General features: G+C 47.9%; 1 protein-coding gene across 9 annotated transcripts in view; it reads left to right on the top strand.

The window, feature by feature from the left end:
* Positions 1 to 631: 631 nt before the first annotated feature.
* sptan1 (spectrin alpha, non-erythrocytic 1) overlaps positions 632 to 26948 on the top strand; it is a 40641-nt gene continuing 14324 nt past the window's right edge. For 4 of the 9 annotated variants that reach the window (XM_031578414.2, XM_031578410.2, XM_031578413.2 and 1 more), the window contains exons 1-27: positions 632 to 771; positions 10510 to 10749; positions 11676 to 11801; positions 12621 to 12761; positions 13134 to 13414; positions 13726 to 13870; positions 15075 to 15229; positions 15479 to 15614; positions 15898 to 15999; positions 16173 to 16310; positions 16659 to 16769; positions 16888 to 16965; positions 17259 to 17414; positions 17567 to 17771; positions 18244 to 18425; positions 18729 to 18972; positions 19545 to 19667; positions 19897 to 20114; positions 20457 to 20549; positions 20799 to 20933; positions 21534 to 21682; positions 23191 to 23250; positions 24067 to 24265; positions 24837 to 24941; positions 25441 to 25473; positions 25770 to 25805; positions 26617 to 26664. In XM_031578414.2, the coding sequence (XP_031434274.1) occupies positions 646 to 771; positions 10510 to 10749; positions 11676 to 11801; positions 12621 to 12761; positions 13134 to 13414; positions 13726 to 13870; positions 15075 to 15229; positions 15479 to 15614; positions 15898 to 15999; positions 16173 to 16310; positions 16659 to 16769; positions 16888 to 16965; positions 17259 to 17414; positions 17567 to 17771; positions 18244 to 18425; positions 18729 to 18972; positions 19545 to 19667; positions 19897 to 20114; positions 20457 to 20549; positions 20799 to 20933; positions 21534 to 21682; positions 23191 to 23250; positions 24067 to 24265; positions 24837 to 24941; positions 25441 to 25473; positions 25770 to 25805; positions 26617 to 26664 (3765 nt within the window). In that variant the 5' untranslated portion in view covers positions 632 to 645. Of the gene's footprint in view, positions 772 to 3685; positions 3727 to 10509; positions 10750 to 11675; positions 11802 to 12620; positions 12762 to 13133; positions 13415 to 13725; positions 13871 to 15074; positions 15230 to 15478; positions 15615 to 15897; positions 16000 to 16172; positions 16311 to 16658; positions 16770 to 16887; positions 16966 to 17258; positions 17415 to 17566; positions 17772 to 18243; positions 18426 to 18728; positions 18973 to 19544; positions 19668 to 19896; positions 20115 to 20456; positions 20550 to 20798; positions 20934 to 21533; positions 21683 to 23190; positions 23251 to 24066; positions 24266 to 24836; positions 24942 to 25440; positions 25474 to 25769; positions 25806 to 26616; positions 26665 to 26948 lie in introns of those variants that run through there. The other 5 variants (XM_031578417.2, XM_031578416.2, XM_031578412.2 and 2 more) reach the window with 3 other exon arrangements.

Genomic DNA, 26948 nt, shown 5'->3' with positions numbered 1-26948 from the left:
CTACCAAATGTCATAATATGCCTCTCAAAGTTCACTACATGTAGATTAAGCCTGTGGTGATACTTTTGATACGTATATACTTATGATACTTGATTATTGTGATTTCCAAGATTATTATTTTAATTTATTTAATGCATTTAGTATTTTAATGCATCTTCTCCTTTCAGCTTGGGCCTGTGTTGTGTCAGTGTGTGCTGGCAATGAATCTTGAGTGCACTTTAGACAGCAGAATTCCATAGTGTAGGGCTCAGAGACATTGATACTGTCAGCACATTCCTGAACAAATCCAATACGACCAGGAATTAAACGAACAATGTTCTGGCGCTGATGAAACTATTAAGCTAACACGAGCATTATTCTTTATGTGCGTGTCTATATATCTGAAAGTATTTAGCCTATGAAAAGAGTTTTGACCTGTCTTAGGCCAACTCAGTTCTCAACATTAAAGAGTAGACCTTTGAGCAATAACATGACATAATCATGACGATGAACAAAATGATTTAGAATAGGGTTAGGGTTGTGTAAATTATCGATATTGTATGCTGCATCACCGTAATTAACTTCTTCAGTGAATTATGTCCGTTGCATACGGACTCGGTTTATTCCGTCCATTTCCGACAAACGTTCGGTGTGTTGCTGCGGCGTATGATGTCACTCCCTCGCGAAAAGGGTATTATATTTGCTCCCCCGCCACCACCAGCTATTTCATTCGGGGAGGTTGCCACCCGTTTTCATCCAGTCCCAGTAAGCAGACTAAACTACATTGAAGAGGTATTGTTATTGCGCCGATACTTTAACATTGAATACTTTTAGCGCATATATAGCAACACCTGCATGTTTGAAGTTCGGATCGGTTAAAATTATTTTTAAGTGTTTTCTGCTTTACAGTTTTCTAGCTAGCTTGATAGCGAGCTACCAGCTACCTACCTAGCTGTCACGCTAACACAAGCTCTATAGCCTACTGAGGTTAATATGTAACGCTAAGGGAAAGATAAACCTATTAAAAGGTTTAAATGACCAGAATGTGTGCAACTTTCATTTGCATGTGGCTATGGCTGTTAACTAAAATGAGTATGTATGCACGCATGTTTCAGGAATGAGTTACAGCTAGCTAGAGTATTTCTTCCACCACTTGCCCCACAATAATCACTCGCCCAGGGTTAGTAGGCTACCAGTAAGGATAGCAAGCGGGTACGTCCGTGGTTGGCATTTTTCTATTAGTTGGTTATGTTTTCAACATCTCCGGCGTTCGGAAGTATATTTTGTTAGTGCAGGCTATTAATGCACGCACTGACAGGTTGTTTAGGTGCTGAGTAGCCGGCGTAGTTGTCATTGTTAAACTCCCCAGGAAAATATTTTGTCCAGGGCGTTCACGTTAGCTTCAGTAGCTACTAACGTTACACCGACTGGTGTCTTGGCTAGTGTGCTAGATAATGTTAGCTTGGTTGTAGCGGTTGAACTGACTGGAAATGACCATTCCGACATATGTGTTATTTGTGAGATGTCTTTTGCAATTTTGTAAGATCTTGTTAGAAATTGACTAGTTTTCGTAGTCATGAAGGCACAGCAATCCTCTGTCGAAGCTAACGTTAGCTAGAGACATTTGGACTGTGGGGTGGACCCACCCAGCGCCAGACGAAATGGAATGTCATTGAACAAATGGAAACAAGCGAAAGACATAACGTAGCTAGTGTTGTAGGCCACCGTTGTTTAATGTGAACGACAGTGAGAATGTGCAGTGTGTTTAACAAGCAAATGCAATATTGATATATTTTCTGAACTATGTCAGAGTATTACAATGAATCAGTCAGCTACCAGCTTATTGTTTTTGTTTAGTCAGCGTTGCTACAATGGCGAACCTGGGGGATCTATTTGACGTGCAGTCTACTGTGCAGGAGTGTCTAGTCAGATGAACGGTGCAGTTTGCCTGCAAAGAGGCTTAACGTTAAACACTTCCATTTGTTGGCTTTTGAGTGCAGTATGCAGATCATTTAATAGGGCAGATCCATCCTAAGCATTTACCTTTTAAGTGGCAAAGATGTATGGATAATGTTGACTTGTCTTTGTGTGGTCGTAGTAACGTAGGTAACATCAACGGAGCGATCAGAGTGATTAAATCACAATAGTCCGTAATGATCATTTACACCGACTCATCATTCTGAGCACTTCGCAAATGCATTTCGTTCGTCTGAAATTCTTAACAACGTGCGTCAGTGTGTTTCTATGCCAGCGTCCTCTGTCAACTATATTTATCTTGCCAAAAGCACCCAGTTCAATTCCTTCCAATTGAAGACTGTCAGCGGGGAAGTTCTTGTTTTTGTGTACAGTCATTAGCATTCATCCTCAGTCATTGGACTCAGCCTTACTGTAGGCTCTTGTAGGTTGCCTAGGATATAGGAACAGAGGCCTTGACATTTAGTTTTCTAACAAAGAGCCCGCGGCTGGTCCTTCCTCTGATGCCAGAATCATCATTCTGATGATAATCAAATCACAGGGCTATTCCGGGCGCTGGGCCCCTCTGCAGAATTAGCTTTGGTGTTATGGATCATGTCTCTTGTCCCTGATGACGCATCTGTTATTTAGCACCACTTTGAGAAACTACGCAGCATCTTGAGCACAGTACCTGTACCTACCTCCACAATTTTACCTAGTTAACCTCTGTACGTATGAGGAACCTGTTAAAAACGACCCTCTTAACCAGTCACCCTGTTACTTTCATCGTGGTTTACTGAACACACGCCTGCGTTAGTGAGGAACAGAAACATGGGTGTGTTCCTCCAGCTGTGAGCTTGAAGCCTTCAGACACATCAGAAGTGGCCCTCATGTTTCGTACTCTTTAGTGTCACCAATCTAGTATTTCATTCCAATGGGCAACTCAAGTAAGGGTAATTTGTCATAGGTCTTGTATGAAAGGATATATTATGCCAGTCTTATGTCCCAGGCCTAATTATCCAAAAGGTTAAGCGGGGAAGAACACACCCTTAACATTCCTTGTTTTAAAAAAAAATGTGCTGTTCATTTAATGGGTCCTGTCATAAAACCATATAAAAGTGCCTCTATTGCAACAGTCACTCTTCTGTTGCATTGCCTGAAACCCAGGCTGTGAGATTAATCACATTTGAATAGATTGTGTTTCCTAGTTACTTGAAAGCCACGCTTGGTGAGTGAAACCATTTGACCGTTGCCAGTCAGTGGAAGACTATCTCTGGCTGCCATGGAATGTGAAGCTCGGGCCAGTGACTTACAGTAGCTCTTAGTGTGTCATTGTAGGGAGTGCATGCCACCTCTGTATCACATTGCATCCCCCCCGTAACCCTAGCCAGTGCTGTCTGCTGCTCGCTTAGCTGCCTGGGAGTGTCCCCATAGCAGAGTGCCATTCCCGTGCTGTCACTTCTGCCATGTCTGTGTCAGGTGGGCGACCAAGTGAATGAGCTGCCATGGCCTGTGGTGTTGGGAGTTGGAGGGTGTGTGTGAGGGGCGGCTTTGTACAGCGTCTGCTGTTCTCTCTTGCGTTTCGTTTAACTCCTATGTGTGATGGTTTGGCCTCTTTGCATGTTTAGGCTAATTAAGCCTGATTGTCTTTTTTAAAAAATTTTTTTTTTAAGTTGAACCAATGAAAATGCTGAGTTGTTGTTGTTACTTAATCATCGATGTTTTTAACTGTACATTAATGTTGTGCCCCTAGCACCTGTTACCATGTCCAAGTTTATTAAACCCAAACTAAAGGTAATGTGTGGCATGAGCGTGTCCCTGTGTTTGTGTGCGTTTGTTTGTTTGAATGGGTTTTGCAGTGGTTTGTAGCGGGAGGCCGATTTAGGAGGGTGGGTGGAGTGGCTGGGGATGTAAAGAATGGTCAGAAGGTTCTGGAATGTTGAGAGCAGGAAGTAGTCCTATGAAAAGGACGTGTGTGTGTGTGTGTGTGTGTGTGTGTGTGTGTGTGTGTGTGTGTGTGTGTGTGTGTGTGTGTGTGTGTGTGTGTGTGTGTGTTGTGTGTGTGTGTGTGTGTGTCTTCTGTCTTGCTGCTGTTGTTCAGACAGAGAGAGACGCAAGGGCTGGGCCCGGTCTTGGCTTCCTCCCCACACGGCCTGTGTGCTGCAGGGGCAATGCGTCTGCCTGCGGTGCAGAGAGGATGGAGCGAGAGAAACAGAGGAAGGAAAGAGAAAGATAGATGAACGAATGATGAGTGAAATCCTGTCCTATTTAAGGCCATATATGAGATTTGCGTGGTGCTCACCTCACTGGCCTATCTGTTAAAATTAGATAGACACACAGAGTACAATAGAGAAGAACAAATATCAAAAAGAACAAGTGTTACTGTGTTTTAACTGTTTATGGCATGTTTATGCCTGGATTCATTCAGCTCGATGGCAATGTTGCTCACAGCCATAGTTTTATGATGTCCCTGTGTCATCATGACCGAGTCACATGAATCCAGTGCGGTTTTCTGCATGGGTTTGAGTGTGTGGACTGGTGGGATTCCTGCATGATAAAGGTTGCTGTGTTTTATCAAAACAGAGCTGGATACATCCCAGCTATTTACACATCATGGAGAAAGAAGACTAAAGCTTGTGTTCAGTGAGCAGAGGCTGTAGAGTTCAACACTGTGATCTGGAATTCATCCCTTTCGTTGACGTCGGTCTGTGTCTGCCATTTTGTGAGATTCACTGTCAGATGTGCTGTTTTTAGTGGGCCATTTTTCAGAAATAAACCAGAGAAAGATGTCGGAGATGGGGCTTTAAGCACAGCAATGGCATCGTCTCTGCAGTTACGGCTCATCAATATTTATGTTGACTGGATATTTTGCCCTGGAGAAGGGAGGGGGCACGTGAGGAGTAGATGCACTTTCACAACAGCAGTTAGTGTGGGCAGGAAGGAGAGTCTTGCGTAGGCTGATATAGGCCTGCAGATAAGACTACAGACTCTATTGGCTACTTCTTTGTATCCTGTGAAGTATGGATGGTTTAAGCAAGGGAAGATTCAGAAAATGGGCACTGGCCTCTTCCTGTGTTCTCTCTGTGTTCTCTCTCTTTCTGTGTTCTCTCTGTGCTCTCTCTCTCGCTGAAAGGCGTTGTTTCTTCACTGCTCACACAAACTTTGCCGTGGAGGCCCTTCGGAGACGGCCCACCCGTTTCCTGTAAATTCCACAGGCGCTCTGCATCCTCCCTAAATTTGACGTCATGACCTCCCCCCCCCCCCCTCCCTTAAACCTCCTTGATAACAGATGTGTTTCCATGGAAACGTACCTGACCTCATCTGATTTTCCCAGCGCCTCTATCTTCTTGTGTGGGAGTGAAGCAGAGGTTCTGTGATAGGCCTCAGGGTCTCACATTACATTCATTTGGAAGCAGTAACACGGCCAGGCGCTTTAGGCGTTGTTGTGCTAGTTTGAGAGCAGCAGCTTTTTGAATTTGTGTTTGCAGGGTGGGTTAGTTCTCTGTTCTGACTCCATTTTCTGCTGAGATCTTTGGATGGAATAACAATGTCGCATTGTGATGTAGGATAATTGACTCTCCATCTCTCTCTCTCTCTCTCTCTCTGACAGACACACACTCTCACACAGTGCCTTCTCCCCTTCCGCTGTTCGCACTGTCTCGCGTCCTTGCTCGACATACTTCTGCAGTTATATGTGTCCCCCGCAACCTCTTGGGGTTTATAAATACCTCCACTGCTCTCCTACAGAATCCGTGGCATGTCTTTTATACCACAGATCTCATTATCAGGATGGGCTGGGAAATAGGTCTCCTGATTGCTGGGATGGAGAGGGACTAAGTGTGCCGAATCTAAAAATGGCTCAGCTGAAAGTGAGCGAGAAGAAGGGGGACATGCTTAGAGACGAGCGCTTCATCCTACAGCTAGTGTTAAGAGAGCAAAGGAGTTTTGTGATTGTTCTGTTTCCTCCTTGGTTTAGTCATACGATGGTTTGCGGTCGGCATGGCTGCCTGTTTGTTTGTTAGTCGTGTGTTAGGTTTGTGAAGTGGTGCTTGAAGTCGGCCCATGTGGTCGTGTGGGTGTGCGGTCATGTGCCTGTGGTCTGACCGCTACAAGGTGGCTTCTCTCGCTTCACAGTTTGTAATAGTCTATTGTCACAACACAACACCGCATAGATGTGAGTCTGCACACATAGCTGTCTGCTGTGGAATGCAGAGGGTTAGCATCTGAAAGGTGTGTGTGTGTGTTGTGTGTGTGTGTGTGTGCGCATATGAGGGAGAGTGAGGGGAGGAAGAAGTGGGGGAGAAGCGTCAGAGAATCTGGAGGTGCTGCTTAAGGGCTGCCATTTTAAGTAAGTGGGAGGAGATGGTGTTATCTGGTGGAGTGCACCAAGTGGAAAAAGGCGCTATCTTTTTGTACAGCTGTGTAGCTATGAAGGGGCGCTTAACACCACTTCACTTGTGCTCTTGCTGGGGACACCCCATCAATGAGTTTGAAATCATTCACCGCAGAAGAGCCTACACTTTGGAAGGAATTGGACAGATTTTCTGCAGTTGGGAGTCTACAGCTCCTCTGTATCGTCATGAGGCCCGGTGACCTGAGTTTCACGCCCAGCCCAGGACTCGTGCATGCAGCCTGTGATGACATCACCGGAGTCCACAGCCTGTCCTCTGGAAGACACGGTCACAGTCCCCCAGAGGAGGGTGGAGCTCTTTTTAAAAAACAACAACTTCCCTTTTAAGAAGAAACTGATATCCCATTGGTTAATGGTTGACATCAATCTGCCAGCTAGGGTCAAGTTTCCATGTTTATCTGTAGTGACCACTATCTGGCCGGAATCAGGTCACAGCCTGCTGTTAAATCCCCAGGATGCCAGCCGAGAGCAGGGGCTGATGGGATGGGTGGGTGGGTGGGGGGGTGGGGGAGGGGCGGCTCAACGCAGGGGCTGTCACTGTAAACGCGATGGAATCTGCACTCGTTGCCTGTAATCGGCTTTAAGTTGGCACACTGCATGTAGTTTTTATTGTAGATAGTTGCACATCTGTGTGTGTTTTTTTTGGAGTGGGGTTTGAGATCAAACTTTATTCTGCTGTGTGGGGAGAAAATGTAGCAGTGTGAACTGTGAAATGATTGGAGAGCATTGGAGGCTGTGTATGCCGTCTCCTCCACCATTTTGCACACATTTTATGCCTGCCTTCTCCTGTGCTTGTTGCCAATGGCTCTGTGCCTGTGTAGGTGGCGTCATTAACCATGAGGGTCTTGGTGCTTGGAGTGGAGCTTAGGCAAGCAGTCCAGTGATGGGGCTACAGCTGCTTATAACCCGCTTCATAACAGTCTCCCTGCATCTGTTGCTGCACAGTCAGGCAGCAGGTCTGTTGTGATTTGGGGTGTTGAAGGAGGCACTGGCAGGCAGTTAATGGAACCTCCTGTAATGTAAAGCACTCACCGGTGGGGGTTGGGGATGGGGATGAAATGGGATGGGGATGGGATGGGGATGGGGGATGGGGATGGGGATGCAGCCTCTCTCCTGATGCTGAGTGCAGTGCTGTTGCTGTTGCTGTTGCTGACTCACTGATCCACTCTGTGATGGAGTGGATGGAAGCTCTCTGGAAACTGCCTCTCTCTCGCGCTCCATATCTCTCTCTCTCTCTCTCTCTCTCTCTCTCTCTCTCTCTCACACAGAGTGTCTTTCTCTGTGAGTCACTCTCACCCCACCTCATGCAGTGTCTGCCTTTCTCTCTCGCTCGATCTCATGCTCTCTTCTCTTTCCTCTTTCTCATCACTCCACCTCATGCTCTCTTCTCTTTCTCTTTCTCTCACTCGATCTCATGCTCTCTTCTCTTTCTCTTTCTCTCACTCGATCTCATGCTCTCTTCTCTTCTCTTTCTCTCACTCGATCTCATGCTCTCTTCTCTTTCTCTTTCTCTCACTCCACCACTCATTCTCTGTTGTTTTTCTCCTCCTCCTCCTCCTCTTGCCCTCTGCAACAAAGGATTTCATTGATCCAGTCTGGCCCCCCCGGCCATGGCAGTGACTGTGTGGATGACTGTAAAGCCTTCTCTTTCTTTCTCCCTCTCTCCATCTCTCTCTCTCTCTCTCTCTCTCTCTCTCTCTCTCTCTCTCTCTCTCTCTCTCTCTCTCTCTCTCTCTCTCTCTCTCTCTCTCTCCCTCTCTCTCTGGTCCCTGACTGTGTGTGGATGACTGTAAAGCCGGCCCCCACTGGTTGTGTTTGTCTGTTTGAAGAAGGGCTAACCCCCTCCTCCCATTTCCTTTCTTTCTTTGTCTCATCTCATCCATTCATCCTTCTCTTTCTTTCTCTCTCTCTCTCTCTCTCTCTCTCTCTCTCTCTCTCTCTCTCCATCTCTCTCTGGTCACTGACCTTGGCCTTGCCTGACGGCTCTTAAGCTTTAATTTCCTGATGCTTAGTCAGTGAAATGTAAATATTCTGTCAGTGTTTTAAAGTTTTATTATCTCTTAAATGATAAAAAAATATATAATTAGTCTAAAATGTATCACAAGAGTCAGAAGTCATTTTAATGTAGTGAGTGGCGCTACACAGTCTGCATTCATTATGGAGTTAGTTAATTAACCGTTAGTGGCCTGAGTTTGAAGCTCTGGATATTAGCTACAGTAGAAACAAAGCACAATTAGAAACCATCTGCCCATTCCTTGAGGCCCAGAGTGAACCCGTCTGAGGTCACACCATCACACTGACGGGTTAATCCCTACACTACAGTAGGTGCAGGTCACAGAACCCTGTGAAATGGCTTCAGATGTTGTCAGCTATGTGTCAGGTCCAAACAGAGCAGTCCGAGTGAACTGGGCCACCGTTCCTAATATCTCATGTGCCATCACCATCAATCAGCTGATCAGACAACCCCCCATGAGAATTTGACACAGGTCTGAAAATCTACTTAAGACTGTAGAGTAGGTATAGTAAAGTATTTCTGGGAGTGTCTGAGCCACAGCTCTATAGACAGACTCTCTGGCATGACTGGCACTTTACTTTACACCCCCCCCCCCACCCCCCACCAAAATAGTCTCACAGGTGGTTGACGTTCCCAGAAGTCAGCTGCCCTCTCGGCAACAGGGAGGCAGCAAGGTGTGGCTGGGAACCTCTCTGGAAAGACCTTGTTTTGAAGGTCATTGGGTGAAACGTCCCATTTCACTGCACAGTTCCCATAGGGCCCCACCTGACCACAATGCCAAGCTAATGGCCTGTGGTGTCACTTCCTGTGGGGCATAGCCTAGAGAAAAAGATATCAAATACAACACTGAAATATATAGGCCTATCCTCTTTGTGCTGTCAGTACCTGTATCTGTACATGTCTCCAGGAAATGTAGTTGTTGTTCTCTCCGTACGCTCTCTGTTAGTGCAATGCTTTGACCTCTAGTGGCCTGGCCAGCTGAGCCCAGCGTGGCTCTCTCTAAGGCACGCTAGACAGTAGGGGTGGGAATCTCTTGGCACCTCACGATTCGATTCGATTCCGATTCAGAGGTCAACGATTCGATTCTAAACCGATTCTCGATTCTAAACCGATTATCGATTATAAATTCTAAACCGATAAAACGATTATCGATGCATCTCAATTTTTAAAACATTTGAGTTTTCTACTCAGAGTCTGCAATAATCGATGCCACTTGCATTTCAACACAAAATGAATGTGTACAAAAAAAAAATAAAAAAAAATTATAATTTTTTTTTTATTTATTTTTTTTTATTAAAAAAATCGATTATGAACTTTTATGAATCGAGACAGAATCGTTCGAGAGGAATCGAAAAATCGATTTTTCCCCCCATCCCTACTAGACAGACAGGCAGGACCAGGGCTGGGGAGACGTGTGGGGGTGTGGTGAGAGCACGGTCGATAGTTTTGGTAAAGGTTGGGGGTTGGCACCACAGGGAGTGTGTGTGTGTGTGTGTGTGTGTGTGTGTGTGGGGGGTTGGGAGCTGACGGCAGCATTCTCTTTGTGCTCGGAGAGCGTTTGTCCGGCGCTTCACTGTGGAATTTCCGCCAGGCCCCCCTGGTGTGCTCAGCTGCCGGGGGTCTGCTAAACGTCAGCTGGACTGCTAACCCCCACACACACACACGCAAACACACACACACACACACACACACACACCACCCTAATAATGCTGTCCCACACCCTCTGCGTAGCGTTGTCCTCTGCTCGTGTAAATAATGGCCCCCGCCTCAGTGTTGTAGTTAAAGCGTGTTCTAGAATGTGAAGAGATGGGATTGTGAAAACGACAGCTTGACCGTTCCACTGATACAACTGACAGGAGGGGCTGGAGGAGTCCTTGGCCATTTTGTTGAACCACGCAAAGATAATCTGTTCATCGAAGCTACTGCAGCCAAATAGCTCACTACCTTCTCGCTCTTTCCGTTTGTGTGTTCATTGCATGTTGCTTTGAGGAGCTTGAAACGTGTAGGTTCCCTCTGGGCCAAAGTATGGTCAGTGTGTGTATGCGATTGCCCAGGCTTACACACGTTAGATCTATTTAGGTGTAGTGCTTCTAGGCTCTTATTTCATTTTCATTTTGTAACTCCCTTTCTTTGTGTTGTCTCCCCTCTACAGAAGATGGATGCAAGTGGGGTGAAAGTCCTGGAGACGGCCGACGACATCCAGGAGCGCCGGCAGCAGGTGCTGGACCGATACCGGCGCTTCAAGGAGTTGTCGACCGTGCGCCGGCAGAAGCTGGAGGACTCGTACCGCTTCCAGTTCTTCCGCCGCGATGCTGACGAGCTGGAGAAGTGGATCCTGGAAAAGCTGCAGATCGCTTCCGATGAGAACTACAAGGACCCTAGCAACCTGCAGGTTAGACACGGAGGCAGGCTGTCAATCATGAGAGTATTGTTGTAGCAGAACGATTTAGCAGTGTAATGAACAGGGGTCCAGGCACCGGGCTCTGTATAGCGCCTTAAGACAATTTTATTGTTTTGGCGCTATATAGATAAAATTGAATTGAAAGTGTCTGAGCGATTTTGCCACAGATGTTAGTTTCGAGTTGCTCAAGTCTTCACGCATGAGTGCACTGCTCTTTTTTTATATGATGGGGGAGGAACGCAAGCGAGAGCAACAGGGGGTCAAGGTCCAATGTGTGCAACACATGAGAAGTCTGCTCAGTCGCGGGCTTTAGAGTTTCAAAGAATGTGGCGTGGGTAATATTTAACTGCTGTTGCCTCATGCAATATTTCAGCTTTTCGTTGAAGTTAATCACCTGTGGCACCTATAAAAATATGTACCACGCCAGGCCCCGTGCAGTAGACCACGCCAGGCCCCGTGCAGTAGACCACACCAGGCCCCGTGCAGTAGACCACGCCAGGCCCCGTGCAGTAGACCACGCCAGGCCCCGTGCAGTAGACCACGCCAGGCCCTTGCAGTAGACCACGCCAGGCCCCGTGCAGTAGACCACGCCAGGCCCTTACAGTAGACCACGCCAGGCCCTTGCAGTAGACCACGCCAGGCCCCGTGCAGTAGACCACGCCAGGCCCTTACAGTAGACCACGCCAGGCCCTTACAGTAGACCACGCCAGGCCCCGTGCAGTAGACCACGCCAGGCCCCGTGCAGTAGACCACGCCAGGCCCTTACAGTAGACCACGCCAGGCCCTATGAACTGATAGCCCATCTAAATAAATATAGTTGCTGTTTTAGTATTCCATGATATCGATGGTTGATGCTTTTATCATGAGGGTGTTATTTTGTTCTCATTGTCCATGGATCTGTGTGTGTGTGCCCTCAGGGAAAGCTCCAGAAACACCAGGCCTTTGAGGCGGAGGTGCAGGCCAATGCTGGGGCCATCATCAAACTGGACGAAACGGGCAACCTGATGATCTCTGAGGGTCACTTTGCCTCCGAAACCATCCGGGTAAGGCCTTATACTCCTCCTCATGCAGATCGCTTATGGTTGTACACACACACACACACACACACACACACACACACACTCATATACACCTACACACACACACACACACATTGGCTTAGACTTGTTTTCTTCAAATAGTTTTGTTTGCTTTGTTCATAAACAGAAACATAAGTTAAATTCCTTGTGCTAATTCAAATATATGATGATGATGATGATGATGATGAGGAAGCACTACAGCAGCAGCATTCCAGTAGATTTCAGTGTGTCGTTAACCTCTCCCATCTGGTTCAGTCCTTCACGCCCTACCGGACTTCCCAGCGGCCCATAGTAACAAGTGTCAATTTTGGAAGTTACATCCCTGTAGGTGCTTGAGTGCTGTGACTTCAACTCTGTTTCCACAACTCAACATCTTTCCCCCTGATTCTGTCCTGTGGTGACATTGATTTGCTGTGATGGCATGAATTCTCTGCCCCACTAGTAGAATTCATGACCTTTAGAGCGTGCAATTGCTTTCTTGCATGGAATTCAACTCGTATAGTACCCTTCTGACTCTGTAGCATCTTCAGTTTGTCTTTCCTGTGTTATTTCCTGAGTTTCCATCTCTCTCAGGCTGGTAAGGAATAATTGGGTCTACAAGAGAAGTGGTGTAGCCCTGAACACCCCATTAAACCACCATGACACATAATTAAGCAGACTTCTCTCATAGACTTCTGCTGTGTTCCTTCCACTGAGCCTAGTAGGGCAGTTGGCTAGCCCGCTTCCTCTCAGTGGTGAAAGGAGATGTGTCCTAACTCCTGTTCCCCCCCCCCCTGTGTTCAGACGCGTCTGGAGGAGCTGCACCGCCTGTGGGACCAGCTGCTGCAGAAGACCAAGGAGAAGGGCGTGCGTCTGCTGCAGGCCCAGAAGCTGGTGCAGTACCTGCGCGAGTGCGAGGATGCCCTCGACTGGATCAGCGACAAGGTCAGACAGACAAATACCAAATTTAAGCCCCATCATTTTCTTACCAAGTCATGTTTTATTAAGTTCTATAGCAGATTCTTACGGTTAATATTTGTACGGTAAAGCTTAATACCCTTGACTCCTCATAGACTATTTACTTAATTGTATACATTTAGGTTATTTATACTTGACATTTAGGTTATTTAGACTTTATATTAAGGTTATTTAGACTTTATACATAGGTTTTAGCCAGTTAACCTCCGTAAAGCACAGAATAGTAATGGCCTGCATCCGTGTGATGTAGTGCAAGGATTAGTCTAATCACATCAGGGATGCGACTGCACTAAAAGTCCCTGTGCTCATTGTGCCTTCCCTCCCGCCCGTCTCGCACAGGAGGCCATCGTCACCTCCGAGGAGCTGGGTCAGGACCTGGAGCACGTGCAGGTGCTGCAGAAGAAGTTCGAGGAGTTCCAGACGGACCTGGCGGCGCACGAGGAGCGCGTGAACGACGTGAACCAGACGGCTGGCAAGCTGACCCAAGACGCCCACCCCGAGGCCGAGCTGATCCAGCGCAAGCAGGAGGAGGTGAACGCCGCCTGGCAGCGCCTCAAGGGCCTGTCACAGCAGAGGCAGGGCAAGCTGTTCGGTGCCGCCGAGGTGCAGCGCTTCAACAGGTACACTGAGTCTCCATTCATCATGCGCTATTAAAATTGTTGTAGTTTGGTAATGGAAGATTAATGATGAATACTAATGAATCATGAATCAGATAAAACTACAAAAATGTGTAGTAGGTTTAACTGAGGTGTAGATAAAGCAGGGTGGAATCAATAATGAAGGTTTGATGGGTACATTCTTAAACAAGTGAGTAGATTACTTAATGAAAAGTGACTTCTGATGTTGATTGTTAATGAAAAGTGAAGTTTGATGTTGATTGTTAATGAAAAGTGAAGTTTGATGTTGATTGTAAATCTGCGTTTGCCTGTAGGGATGTGGATGAGACCATCAGCTGGATCAAGGAGAAGGAGCAGCTGATGGCGTCGGATGATTTCGGCAGGGATCTGGCCAGCGTTCAGGCACTGCTGCGCAAACACGAGGGACTGGAGAGAGACCTGGCTGCCCTGGAGGACAAGGTCAGGCTGCACACACTGCACTCACTGCATCACACACTGCATCACACTGCATCACTCACTGCGGTCAGGCTGCACACACTGTGGTCACACTGCATCACACACTGCATCACACACTGCATCACACACTGCATCACACTGCATCACTCACTGCGGTCAGGCTGCACACACTGTGGTCACACTGCATCACACACTGCATCACACACTGCATCACACACTGCATCACACACTGCATCACACACTGCATCACACACTGCATCACACACTGCAGTCAGACTGCACACACTGCATCACTGACTGCATCACACTGCATCACTCACTGCGGTCAGGCTGCACACACTGCATCACTCACTGCGGTCACACTGCATCACACACTGCATCACACACTGCATCACACACTGCGGTCAGGCTGCACACACTGCGGTCACACTGCATCACTCACTGCATCACTCACTGCGGTCAGACTGCACACATTGCATCACTCACTGCATCACTCACTGCATCACTCACTGCATCACTCACTGCATCACTCACTGCATCACACACTGCGGTCAGACTGCACACACTGCATCACACACTGCATCACACACTGCATCACACACTGCATCACACACTGCATCACACACTGCATCACACACTGCATCACACACTGCATCACACACTGCATCACACACTGCATCACACACTGCGGTCAGACTGCATCACACACTGCATCACACACTGCATCACACACTGCATCACACACTGCATCACACACTGCATCACACACTGCATCACTCACTGCATCACACACTGCAGTCAGACTGCACACACTGCATCACTCACTGCGGTCAGACTGCACACACTGCATCACTGCGGAAAAACACTCACTAGAGACTCCTGCGTAACTCTGACTCCTGTATAATACCTGCATCATTTGATTGAAACGTGTGGACAAACATATACTCCTACATGCTGAACATTTCCCAACTATACATTTTACAGATGAGGTCATTACAAAAGCGGTAGACTTTAGTTCTAAGATGTGCCGCCTCCTGAAGTCTGTCCTCAGCAACATTACGTAAAGTCACAAGAATCCCTTCACTTCCAGAAGCTTTTTATGCTCTACATATAAAAAACACCAACCTCCTGAGTGACTTGAGAGTGGTTTGAGCCCCTCCTCACCACCTCTCCTCCTCACCTCCTCCTCTCCTCTCTCGGTGCTCAGGTGAACACTCTTGGCGGCGAGGCCGAGCGCCTGCAGCAGACCCACCCCCAGAACGCCTCTCAGATCCACCTGAAGCGGGACGAGCTCATCACCAACTGGGAGCAGATCCGCACGCTGGCCGCCGAGCGCCACGCCCGCCTCAACGACTCCTACAGGTGCGTCCTCATCACTGCAAGGGCTGAGCCCAGTCGCACAGTTTGCATCTCAACAGCAATTTAGTTTTCAACAGCTGAACAGTGTTTATTCAGAGATGTTAACATCACAAAGCTACGAAAAACTGACTGACACCAAGTTTTCTTAGCACTGCGATGGTGACATGGTACAGCAGTCCAACATCCCTGAATAGGTTGGCTGCCGTCATGTACGGTATAGAGCTGACTATCTGCTATGTGCTTTACCCCCAGGCTGCAGCGCTTCACCGCTGACTTCCGTGACCTGACGAGCTGGGTGACGGAGATGAAGGCCCTGATCAACGCTGACGAGCTGGCCAATGATGTGGCCGGAGCCGAGGCGTTGCTCGACCGCCACCAGGAGCACAAGGTACAGGAACTCGACCGCCAGAGCCGAGTAGTAGTTACAGTAGAACATAGCCAAACCGCCAGAGCCTCACTAGAACACCTGTTCTTAGCGCCAAACCACCAGAACCTCACTAGAACACCTGTTCTCTGCTTACAGTAGCACATAGCCAAACCTAATCAAACACCTCGAAGACCGGATGCTTTACATTTGAACTGGTCATTTATGATTCATATTGGTGCTAAGTAATCCTTCCAGTGTGTATTTGCGTTCCAGTTTGTGAGATATGTGTGTCTCTTCTGTGCAGGGAGAGATTGACGCTCATGAGGATAGCTTCAAGGCCGCCGATGAAGCCGGCCATTGTTTGCTCAACACCGGACACTACGCTTCTGATGAGGTCAAAGAGAAGGTATGTGTTTTATCTTCTGTGTATCTGCGAACACCTGTAACACCTCAAACCACTGTAAAATGTAAACCCACAAACTCACATGTGTCTGTGTGTCTCTCTGTCTCTCTGTCTCTCTGTCTCTCTGTCTCTGTGTGTGTGTGTGTGTGTGTGTGTGTGTGTGTTTGTGTGTGTAGCTGGGCATCCTGACTGAGGAGAAGGAGTCTCTGCTGGAGCTGTGGGAGCTGCGCAGGCAGCAGTATGAGCAGTGCATGGACCTGCAGCTCTTCTACAGGGACACGGAGCAGGTGGACAACTGGATGAGCAAACAGGAGGTGCGTCCCATGGTTCATAATGCTTAGCGTGGTGCAGTGGTTAGCGTCACTGCTTTGGAAGTGCCTGATACCTTATCGCTGCAGGTTGTTGCTTAATGTGGTGCAGTGGTTAGTGTCACCGCTTTGGAAGCACTTGACCTGGATTTGATACCTGATTGCTGCCTGTCTGTAAGGCGCTTTGGAGAAAACTTTTATAATTTCAATAATTAGCAAATCTTGGTGGTTAACATTTTGAAAATGTTCTGTGTGCTCTTGGCATACTCCACAAATCAAATAATGTGCAGGCTAAGTGAGTCCAAATAAGAAGCCGTTTTCTGAAAGCGTTGTGAACGTGTTCCCTGTGTGTAGGCGTTCCTGCTGAACGAGGACCTGGGAGACTCCCTGGACAGCGTGGAGGCCCTGCTGAAGAAGCACGAGGACTTTGAGAAATCCCTCAGCGCCCAGGAGGAGAAGATCACTGTAAGGCTTCCTCTTACTGGGACACATCAGCGACCCCACTTCCCAATACCATTTGCTCACTAGTCTCTGACGGGAAACCTAACCCGCTGCTCTGTCCTGTCCTGTCCCTGTGTTTCAGGCCCTGGATGAGTTTGCCACCAAGCTGATCCAGAACAACCATTACGCCAAGGAGGATGTGGCCACTCGCCGAGATGCTGTGAGTGCTTACCCACCCATCCGCCCTCAATCACACATCCTGCCTGATCTCTTACAGCCACTGCAGATGGTTACAATAGACTTGGAACACAGAGATCTCTTTATAACCCTAATCCTATACCTTTGATTGGCATGATTATACTTTATATATACATTATATGATGTTATATAAAGTATAGTTAATTTAGTATATATAGTTTAATAGAATATAAATGTAGTAATAATTATATAATATAAATATATGGTATATGTAGTTTAATTTGTGGCCATCCTATCCCTTTGATTGTCTTGTAGCTGCTGAGCCGACGCAACGCCCTCCATGAGCGCGCTCAGTCCCGCCGTGCCGCCCTGGAAGACTCCTTCCACCTGCAGCAGTTCTTCCGCGACTCTGACGAGCTCAAGAGCTGGATCAACGAGAAGATGAAGACCGCCACTGACGAGGCCTACAAGGTGCGTCCCCACGGGGGTCCATCTCTGGTTTTTAGATCCTGTTAATTACTCTTGTTTTGAGCCATTCAAGGCATGTACAAGATGTCAGGGGTGAAAAATGCCATGCCTCGTCCTTGTTCTCATCTTTGGCTCTTCCCTCGTGTTCTTCTCAGGACCCCTCCAACCTGCAGGGCAAAGTGCAGAAGCACCAGGCCTTCGAGGCCGAGCTCTCAGCCAACCAGAGCCGCATCGATGCCCTGCAGAAGTCCGGCCAGGAGCTGATCGACGGCAACCACTACGCCTCCGACGAGGTGTCCGGGCGCATGGACGAGGTCAGCACCCAGTGGAAGAAGCTTCTGGAAGCCACCGAGCTCAAAGGTGAGAGGCTTTGGGGCCCCGGACAGGTGTGGTTTAGGCTTTGGTCCTCGTATAGAGACTTTGTATTGCAGTGTTTTTACATTGTACATAACCACAAATGTTGAAGTATATGAGCGCTTTTGGATAGTAGTATATAAGAAGTATATACCTATATTTCTGCATTTTGTGTATTGGGTAATATAGGCACTGAAACAACACGGTTTGGGAGATTTTGATGTTTATGCTCCAAGTTTCAGAACAGTCATAGATGTTTACCATTAAACTGAATTCTTACTTGAATATGTATTTATAAAAATAAAAAAAACTTGTGTTGTAGCATACTTCACAGGTAAAAGCTAATATAATTACATACCATGTCTGATGGGAGTATTTTACTGCATTATATTGTGAAGAGTGCCCCTGCGGATTGGCAAAAGTGATGGATGTTTCTAGAAGCACGCCTCACTCTGGTCTGTGCTGCCTTTCCCCATAGGCATCAAGCTGCGTGAGGCCAACCAGCAGCAGCAGTTCAACCGCAACGTGGAGGACATCGAGCTCTGGCTGTACGAGGTGGAGGGCCACCTGGCGTCCGACGACTACGGCAAAGACCTGACCAGCGTGCAGAACCTGCAGAAGAAGCACGCTCTTCTGGAGGCTGACGTCGCTGCCCACCAGGTAAGGATCAGGAAACAGACCTGTCATCGCTCATCGTGAAATATACTGAAGTCTCACCTATAGCAAAACTGATGTATAATGAGAAATATTGGTCTTAATTTCCGCTTGTCGTATTTTATCTTATCTTGTTTGTAAATTTCTATTGCCTGCTTTAGTATATAAATTCAACATCATAAATGTATGCAAATGAAGATATCAACAGTATGAAGAGCATCATTTAATGAAATGCTTTCTACCAACATGTGTCAGTGATCTGTTCAATGTTTAAACTGCCCCCAAACACTTTCCCCCCCCCCCTAACAGGACCGCATTGACGGCATCACCATCCAGGCCCGTCAGTTCCAGGAGGCAGGTCACTTTGACGCCGACAACATCCGCAAGAAGCAGGAGGCGCTGGTAGCCCGCTACGAGGCCCTGAAGGAGCCCATGGCCGCCCGCAAGCAGAAGCTCTCCGACTCGCTGCGTCTGCAGCAGCTCTTCAGGGACGTGGAGGACGAGGAGACCTGGATCCGTGAGAAGGAGCCCATCGCCGCCTCCACCAACAGAGGTCTGTAGCTACACCACAGGTGTCTGTGTTGAGTGTGTTTGGACTTGAAGTGCTTTGGTGACGTAGAAAGGTAGCCCATATTTAAGTGATTGAGATCTATGTGAGTGCTGTATTAGTGGTAGAGGAAAGTAGAAGAGGTATCCTAGGTTGTAGTGTCTCTACAAGCTGTAGTGTTCTATGCCCCAGTGTTATTTACTCCAGTGTTCTATGCTCCAGTGTTCTATGCCCCAGTGTTCTATGCCCCAGTGTTCTATGCCCCAGTGTTCTATGCCCCAGTGTTCTATGCCCCAGTGTTCTATGCCCCAGTGTTCTTTACTCCAGTGTTCTTTACTCCAGTGTTCTATGCCCCAGTGTTCTATGCCCCAGTGTTCTATGCTCAAGTGTTCTATGCTCAAGTGTTTTATGCCCCAGTGTTTTATGCCCCAGTGTTCTATGCCCCAGTGTTCTATGCCCCAGTGTTCTATGCTCCAGTGTTCTATGCTCCAGTGTTCTACGCTCCAGTGTTCTACGCTCCAGTGTTCTATGCTCATGAGAAGACTTGTGCTCATTACCCCTTTCTCTCTGACTCTCAGGCAAAGACCTGATTGGAGTGCAGAACCTGCTGAAGAAGCACCAGGCCCTGCAGGCTGAGATTGCTGGACACGAGCCCCGCATCAAGGCCGTCTCCCAGAAGGGCGAGGCCATGGTGGAGGAAGGTGGGTGCCTCAGGCCATTTACGCTCCTTTTCAACTAGACAATGAGCTCGAAAAATGTACCTTCACAACTTTGCTTGAGTTTTTATTAGGATAAAAGAGGCACAGTTTCTACACTGTAATAGTTGGAGTCAGTGCCACAACTTAGACCTATGGGACCGTGTAAATGGGAAGTAAGAGCAAAGAGACTTTCTAGATGCTGAATTGTTGTGTTTCCCTCCCTGGTTGCCAGGCCACTTTGCTGGGGAGGAAGTGAAGGTGAAGCTGGGCGAGTTGAACGGCCGCTGGGACACCCTGAAGGGCAAGGCTGGCCAGCGCCGGCAGGACCTGGAGGACTCTCTGCAGGCCCAGCAGTACTTTGCCGACGCCAACGAGGCCGAGTCCTGGATGAGGGAGAAGGAGCCCATCGTGGGGAGCCCCGACTACGGCAAAGACGAGGACTCTGCTGAGGTGAGGATTTATTTATTTTCATTGTGTCACTTTGGCCATCATGAGGATGAATTGAATTCGACAGTTCTACTGATTAAAAACCATGGCAACAACATAGCGATCAGTAGATACATACACGTACATGAAGAAAGATGTAATCTGTGGTACTGGGTTATCAATTGTATTACTAATTATTATTATTCAATAAATAAGCATCTAAGCTTCCAGGATTGCAGATGAGCTGATGACTATCCATTCAGTCCACCCATGTCTAAACCACTTTGACAGTAGTGTGAAGGTGTTGAGGATTTATGAGTTCATGTCATGAGTGTTAATCTGGTCTCGTCTGGTGTGGCCCCACAGGCTCTGCTGAAGAAGCACGAGGCTCTGATGTCTGACCTGAGTGCCTACGGCAGCAGCATCTCGTCCCTGAAGGAGCAGGCCACGTCCTGCAGAGTGAGTCTAGAGTTGGTCACACACACACACACACACACACACACACACACACACACACACACATCCAGTACCTGAAGCAGAAGGCCCAGTCCTGCAGGATTCAGCATTCAGTCCATTCCGAGGATGGGAGGGGAAATGTTCACATCGTTTTTTTATACTAATACTAATTACAAGGCTACAGTGTTACTAATGGAGTTGTTCTGAGACGGCCACGGTAACTTTAGTTCATCTTCTCCTTCTCCCAAACAGCAACAAGTGGCCCCCACGGATGATGAGACCGGTAAGGAGCTGGTGCTGGCCCTCTATGACTACCAGGAGAAGAGCCCCCGCGAGGTCACCATGAAGAAGGGGGACATCCTCACCCTGCTCAACAGCACCAACAAGGTACTGCACAGGGCCCACTGCACAGGGCCCACTGCACAGGGCCCACTGCACAGGGCCCACTGCACAGGGCCCACTGCACAGGGCCCACTGCACAGGGCCCACTGCACAGGGCCCACTGCACAGGGCCCACTGCACAGGGCCCACTGCACAGGGCCCACTGCACAGGGCCCACTGCACAGGGCCCACTGCACAGGGCCCACTGCACAGGGCCCACTGCACAGGGCCCACTGCACAGGGCCCACTGCACAGGGCCCACTGCACAGGGCGAGCACTGCAGCTCCCAGTCACACTACGCTACGCTACGCTACGCTACACTACACTACACTCTAACAGAGCAGTCTGATGCAGGAAAGCAAAATTACATAAAGCTACAGAAGTCTAGACAGACCACATACTTTTTTTCCCCGTAATGAGGAGAAGGTTAAAAAGCAGATGGAAACACCGCTAACCCAAGGTTGTAAGAATATTTTTTGTAATAGAAAACAAATCACAGATTAAATAGAATAATAACAATAATAATAATAATAATAATCAACTAATTAAAAGGTGCACTGTTCCCAGTCTATCCTCACCGGTTGTGTCCTGTGTTTTCCCCCACAGGACTGGTGGAAAGTGGAAGTGAACGACCGCCAGGGCTTTGTGCCCGCGGCCTACGTGAAGAAGCTGGACCCGACCCAGTCGTCCTCTCGGGAGAACCTTCTGGACGAGCAGGGCAGCATCGCTCTGCGTCAGGAGCAGATCGAGAACCAGTAAGAGAACGCGCAGAACCGCAAGCCACAGCTGGTGCCACTTAAGGCTCTTAGTGTGTGGAAGGCATACTATTTACATTTACATTTAGTCATTTAGCAGACGCTTTTGTCCAAAGCGACGTACAAGGGAGAGAACAGTCAAGCTAAGAGCAATAAAAAAGCATGGTGTAACAATAAATACTACTTTACATGAGAATTAGAAAAACAACAACCTAGAAAAGAGGAAAAAGAAGTGCAGGAATGTAACTGCTGAAGTGCAAGTTAAGCGCTAGTCAGGTGCCAGTTAGGAGGGGAGGTGCTCTCTGAAGAGTTGGGTCTTCAAAAGCTTCTTGAAGGTAGAGAGGGACGCCCCTGCTCTGGTAGTACTAGGCAGTTCGTTCCACCAACGTGGAACTACAAATGAAAATAGTCTGGATTGCCGTGCTTGCACGGACGGCAGTGCCAAACGACGCTCACTAGACGAGCGCAGCGTCCTGGGTGTAACATTTGCCCTTACAAGAGCATTTAGGTAGGTGGGAGCAGAACCAGTAAGCACTCTGTAGGCAAGCATAAGTGACTTGAACTTAATGCGAGCAGCTACTGGCAGCCAGTGGAGCTCGATGAGTAGCGGGGTGACGTGTGCCCTTTTCGGTTGGTTGAACACCAGACGCGCCGCCGCGTTCTGGATCATCTGTAGTGGTTTCACCACGCAAGCCGGCAGGCCCGTTAGGAGGGCGTTGCAGTAGTCAAGGCGGGAGCTCACCAAGGTTTGCACCAGCAGCTGGGTGGCATACTGGGTTAGGTACGGCCTGATTTTGCGGATGTTGTATAGCGCAAAGCGGCACGACCTGGAGACAGAGGCGATGTGGGCCGTGAAGGTCAGTTGGTCATCAATAATGACCCCAAGGTTTCTTGCTGTTTTGGATGGAGCAAGAGATAAAGAGTCAGTATTGATCTTGATGTTGTGGTGGATACTATACTTGAATGCTCTTAACCAATCAACAAGTCCGCTATAAGACCTTTCACAGAAAGGCATACTATACTTGAATGCTCTTAACCAATCAACAAGTCCGCTGTAAGACCTTTCACAGAAAGGCATACTATACTTGAATGCTCTTAACCAATCAACAAGTCCGCTATAAGACCTTTCACAGGAAGCTACGTGCTTCTGAACTCTTAAACGCTTTAAACGCTCACTTTTAACTAGCCTCCATGTCTTTGAACACCTAACCCTCTTAACTGTTGGCTCTCACCAGATGCCTAAAAGAAGCACCACTCTCTCACGTCCTTTCTTCTCCCCCTCTCTTTCTTTCTTTCTTTCTTTCTTTCTTTCTTTCTTTCTTTCTTTCTATTTTTTTCTGGATGACTCTATATCTAACTAATGACTGTTCCTTTCTTCATCCCTTCTTCTTTTTTTTTTCTCTCAACCCTCCTCATCTTTCTTCTCTCTTCTTTCTTCTCTCTCTCTCTCTCTCTCTCCGCCCTAACCCACTAATGCCTGCATGCGTCTGGGCGACCCTCTCTGTCAGAACGCTGGTCACCAAGGAAGCGTGCAGTGTGTCTGTGCGCATGAAGCAGGTGGAGGACCTGTGAGTATCCCCCCTCACCCCCCCCCCCCCCCCCCCCCCCACAGGACCAGCCCTCCTCTTTCTGTCTTCTGTGGTCCTTCCATCACTCTTCTCTCATCCACCACCGCGTCTGGCCGTCTGTCGTTAATCCACTCACTAACCATCGACGTTCATTCATTCCTTCAGTCGTTGACCCTGTTTAGAGCGATTGTGTCTTGTTCACTAACTCAGTGGTGTATCTAGTGTCTTGTTCACTAACTCTGTGGTGTATCTAGTGATACATTGTCTTGTGTCTTGTTCTTCTGCTTCCTCATCCTTGGTCGGTGTCACAGATGCATCCGCCAGCTCCCATCAGTCTTCTATTCACCCTGGGGATAGAAGCTAGCGCTCTCACTCCTCATCCTTGTCTGATTTTGTCTTGTTATTATTGTTAGTTGTCCGTTGTGATCTTCCATCTACTCTTCTCTTCAGTGTGTGTGCTGTAGAATTTGTGGACACCCTCATGTGTTGCCTGGACTCTAGAGAATCTGTAAAATATTTACAGAATCTAAAGAGTTTTTTTTTTCTAGTTTTGGCTCACCAGATACAAAAGATCTTGTTCTTGAAGTACTCATCCATTGCTGCTCTACAATGGATGCCATAAACCAAATGAAAATAATTTCATACTGGTTAAAAGAACAATTAGAGTACTTGTCATGGTGTAGACAACAACTATCACAACAATGTGCAAATGGGCTTGGTTGGGTCTTCAGGAGTCAAACCGAGACTTCCTCCGCTGTAAATAGGCCCCTAGTCTTGCCCTGTGCGGTAGTAACCCTGTGCTTGGCGCCGCTCTAGGTACGGCACCCTGCAGGAGCTGGGCGAGAAGAGGAAGGACATGCTGGAGAAGAGCTGCAAGAAGTTCATGTTGTTCCGCGAGGCCAACGAGCTGCAGCAGTGGATCGGCGAGAAGGAGGGCGCCCTCACCAACGAGGAAGTGGGCTCCGACCTGGAGCAGGTGGAGGTGCTCCAGAAGAAGTTCGACGACTTCCAGAAGGTACGACCGACTGCCTCAAGTCATTTACAGTAGTCTGAATCCAGGAGGTACGACCGACTGCCTCAGTCATTTACAGTAGTCTGAATCCAGGAGGTACGACCGACTGCCTCAGTCATTTACAGTAGTCTGAATCCAGAAGGTACGACCGACTGCCTCAGTCATTTACAGTAGTCTGAATCCAGGAGGTACGACCGACTGCATCAGTCATTTACAGTAGTCTGAATCCAGGAGGTACGACCGACTGCCTCAGTCATTTACAGTAGTCTGAATTCACAGCGGCTCACGCTAGACCATGGCTTTCAGTTTAGCAGGAGCTGTTTTGACCTAATAGATTTGACCAAGGGTTTGTGTGTATTGAGCTCAGCATGTGCAGAGACAACACGTGGAGGTTTTAGAGCCTGTCCTTACAAGTCAAGCTACACGACAAGTTGCTCTGTAATCCTATATCCCTAAGCATGATGGGACTAATGCGGTTCAATCAAAATTTTATTTGACTAAATGTTCTCGTTCTCTCTGAGGAACTCTTTGAGGAACTCTCTGAAATGTGAACCGTTCCTCTTGTGTGCTTCAGGACCTGAAGGCCAACGAGTCTCGCCTGAGGGACATCAACAAGGTGGCGTCCGAGCTGGAGTCCGAGGGCCTGATGGCCGAGGAGGCCGCTGTGGTCCAGGCCCAGGTGAGACCCCACAGCACACCCCCCCACATACGGCTCTACAGTGCTCAGTGCACCAGCGGACACAGTTACCATAGAGATGCTTTACAGTGCCCAGTGCACCAGCGTACTCATTTACCATAGAGATGCTTTACAGTGCCCAGTGCACCAGCGGACACAGTTACCATAGAGATGCTTTACAGTCCCCTTTACACTGTAAAGCATCTCTATGGTAAATGAGTACGCTGGGCACTGTAAAGCATCTCTATGGTAAATGTGTCTTCTGGTGCACTGGGCACTGTAAAGCATCTCTGTAAAGTTTACATAGATGCTTTACAGTGCCCAGTGCACCAGCGTACTCATTTAGATGCTTTGGTCAGATATACTGATGACTCATGCATACACATTTACCATAGAGATGCTTTGGTCAGATATACTGATGACTCATGCATACCATAGAGATGCTTTGGTCAGATATATTGATGACTCATGCTATGTCCCCCCCCCCCCCCCCCCTCTTCAGCAACAAGAGATGTTGGGCTCAGCACCTGGCAAGGTAAACTCTCGAGTCTGTACCTAGAGTAGAAATGCATGCTATGCTAACCTCTGGTGTGAGTTTCCATAGGGGATTTGATGTTTGTCTTACTAACATCTATCAGCATGTTTCTCTCTTCTTTTAAATGAAATACTTCACAGTAGATTATGTAACGTACCTGTGTTAACATGCATGTTTATGACCACAGAAGTGATCAGATTGTGGTGGACTGCATGACTTGTCATTTAAAAATATAATTTATGTTATTCAGTGTACATGGATAAACTACATAAAGGTTTTTTTGTTTGTTTTCACAGGATGAAGCAGACTCTAAGAATGCCTCCCCATGGAAGGTAAAACTGATGTTTCTTACCTTAGGCACGAGGCCCAGTGTTTCTAACCTTTGACCTTTTGACAGACAAACAAAAACGCATGAGTTCTTTTTAACTACGGACTTAGTCATCAATGGTGGCGTCGTCTCTGTGTACCTTTTGTAACGTACCTTTTTATGATTTTATGATGAGTTGTTGCCACTACTGCCCTCCAGTGACATGAGGAGCAGGCAGACAGGATCACACAACAGCTCAGTCAGAGCAGGCAGACACGCCCGTGTCTTAGGATCACACAACAGCTCAGTCACTCCTAACCTCTCTCAACTGTACAGGGACCCCTGCAGGGGTGACCCCACATCGACACTTACAGCACCGTACACAATAGGCCTGTATACACAAAAGTGTGTATCCCAGTACACACACACACACTTACAGCATTGTACACAATAGTGTGTATCCCAGTACACACACACACACACTTACAGCAGCGTACACAATAGTGTGTATCCCAGTACACACACACACACACACACACACTTACAGCAGCGTACACAATAGTGTGTATCCCAGTACAGACACACACTCTCAGACACAGAAGCTTGTGCCAGCACCCTGAATCTTTAATGCATGCTCTCTGCTGGTGGCACGGTGGTCCGTTGGGTGGTTTGAGCCTTTCACTGTGGTGGTGGGTAACGCTGCCTGTTCATTTGTTTTTGAAGTTCTGCACTAATGTGGTGACTCTCTTGACTGGTGTGGTTTTTCTTTCTCTTCTTCTTCTTCTCTCTCCTTCCCTTCCCTTCTCCACACTCTTGTATTGTGGTTGTTTTTATAGTCCGTTCGCATGGCTGTCCAAACGACGGCTAACTTTAATACCATTAAGGTAAGATCGAGGTTTGCAGGCCCCTCTCCTCCCCGTTCCCCCCCCCCCCCCGTCATCCTCACAGCCCCCGATCAAACTCACCGTCTGCATTGTGTCTTGATTGACGTGTTCAGGACGCTAACCCATCTGAGCCATGTGCTCGTCTGCATTGTGTCTTGATTGACGTGTTCAGGACGCTAACCGTCTGCTCGTCTGTCCTCCCGTGGCCACAACGTGTCTTGTCCGAGTGGTCCAATCAGTCCAACTGTTTAGTGTTTCATTGTCCTCCATCTTGTCCTGTGAAC

Source organism: Clupea harengus, chromosome 12, assembly GCF_900700415.2.
Source record: "Clupea harengus chromosome 12, Ch_v2.0.2, whole genome shotgun sequence".
NCBI lineage: Eukaryota > Metazoa > Chordata > Actinopteri > Clupeiformes > Clupeidae > Clupea > Clupea harengus.
The sequence above is the reverse complement of the archived record's forward strand: the minus strand, read 5'-3'. Positions and strand labels throughout refer to the sequence as shown.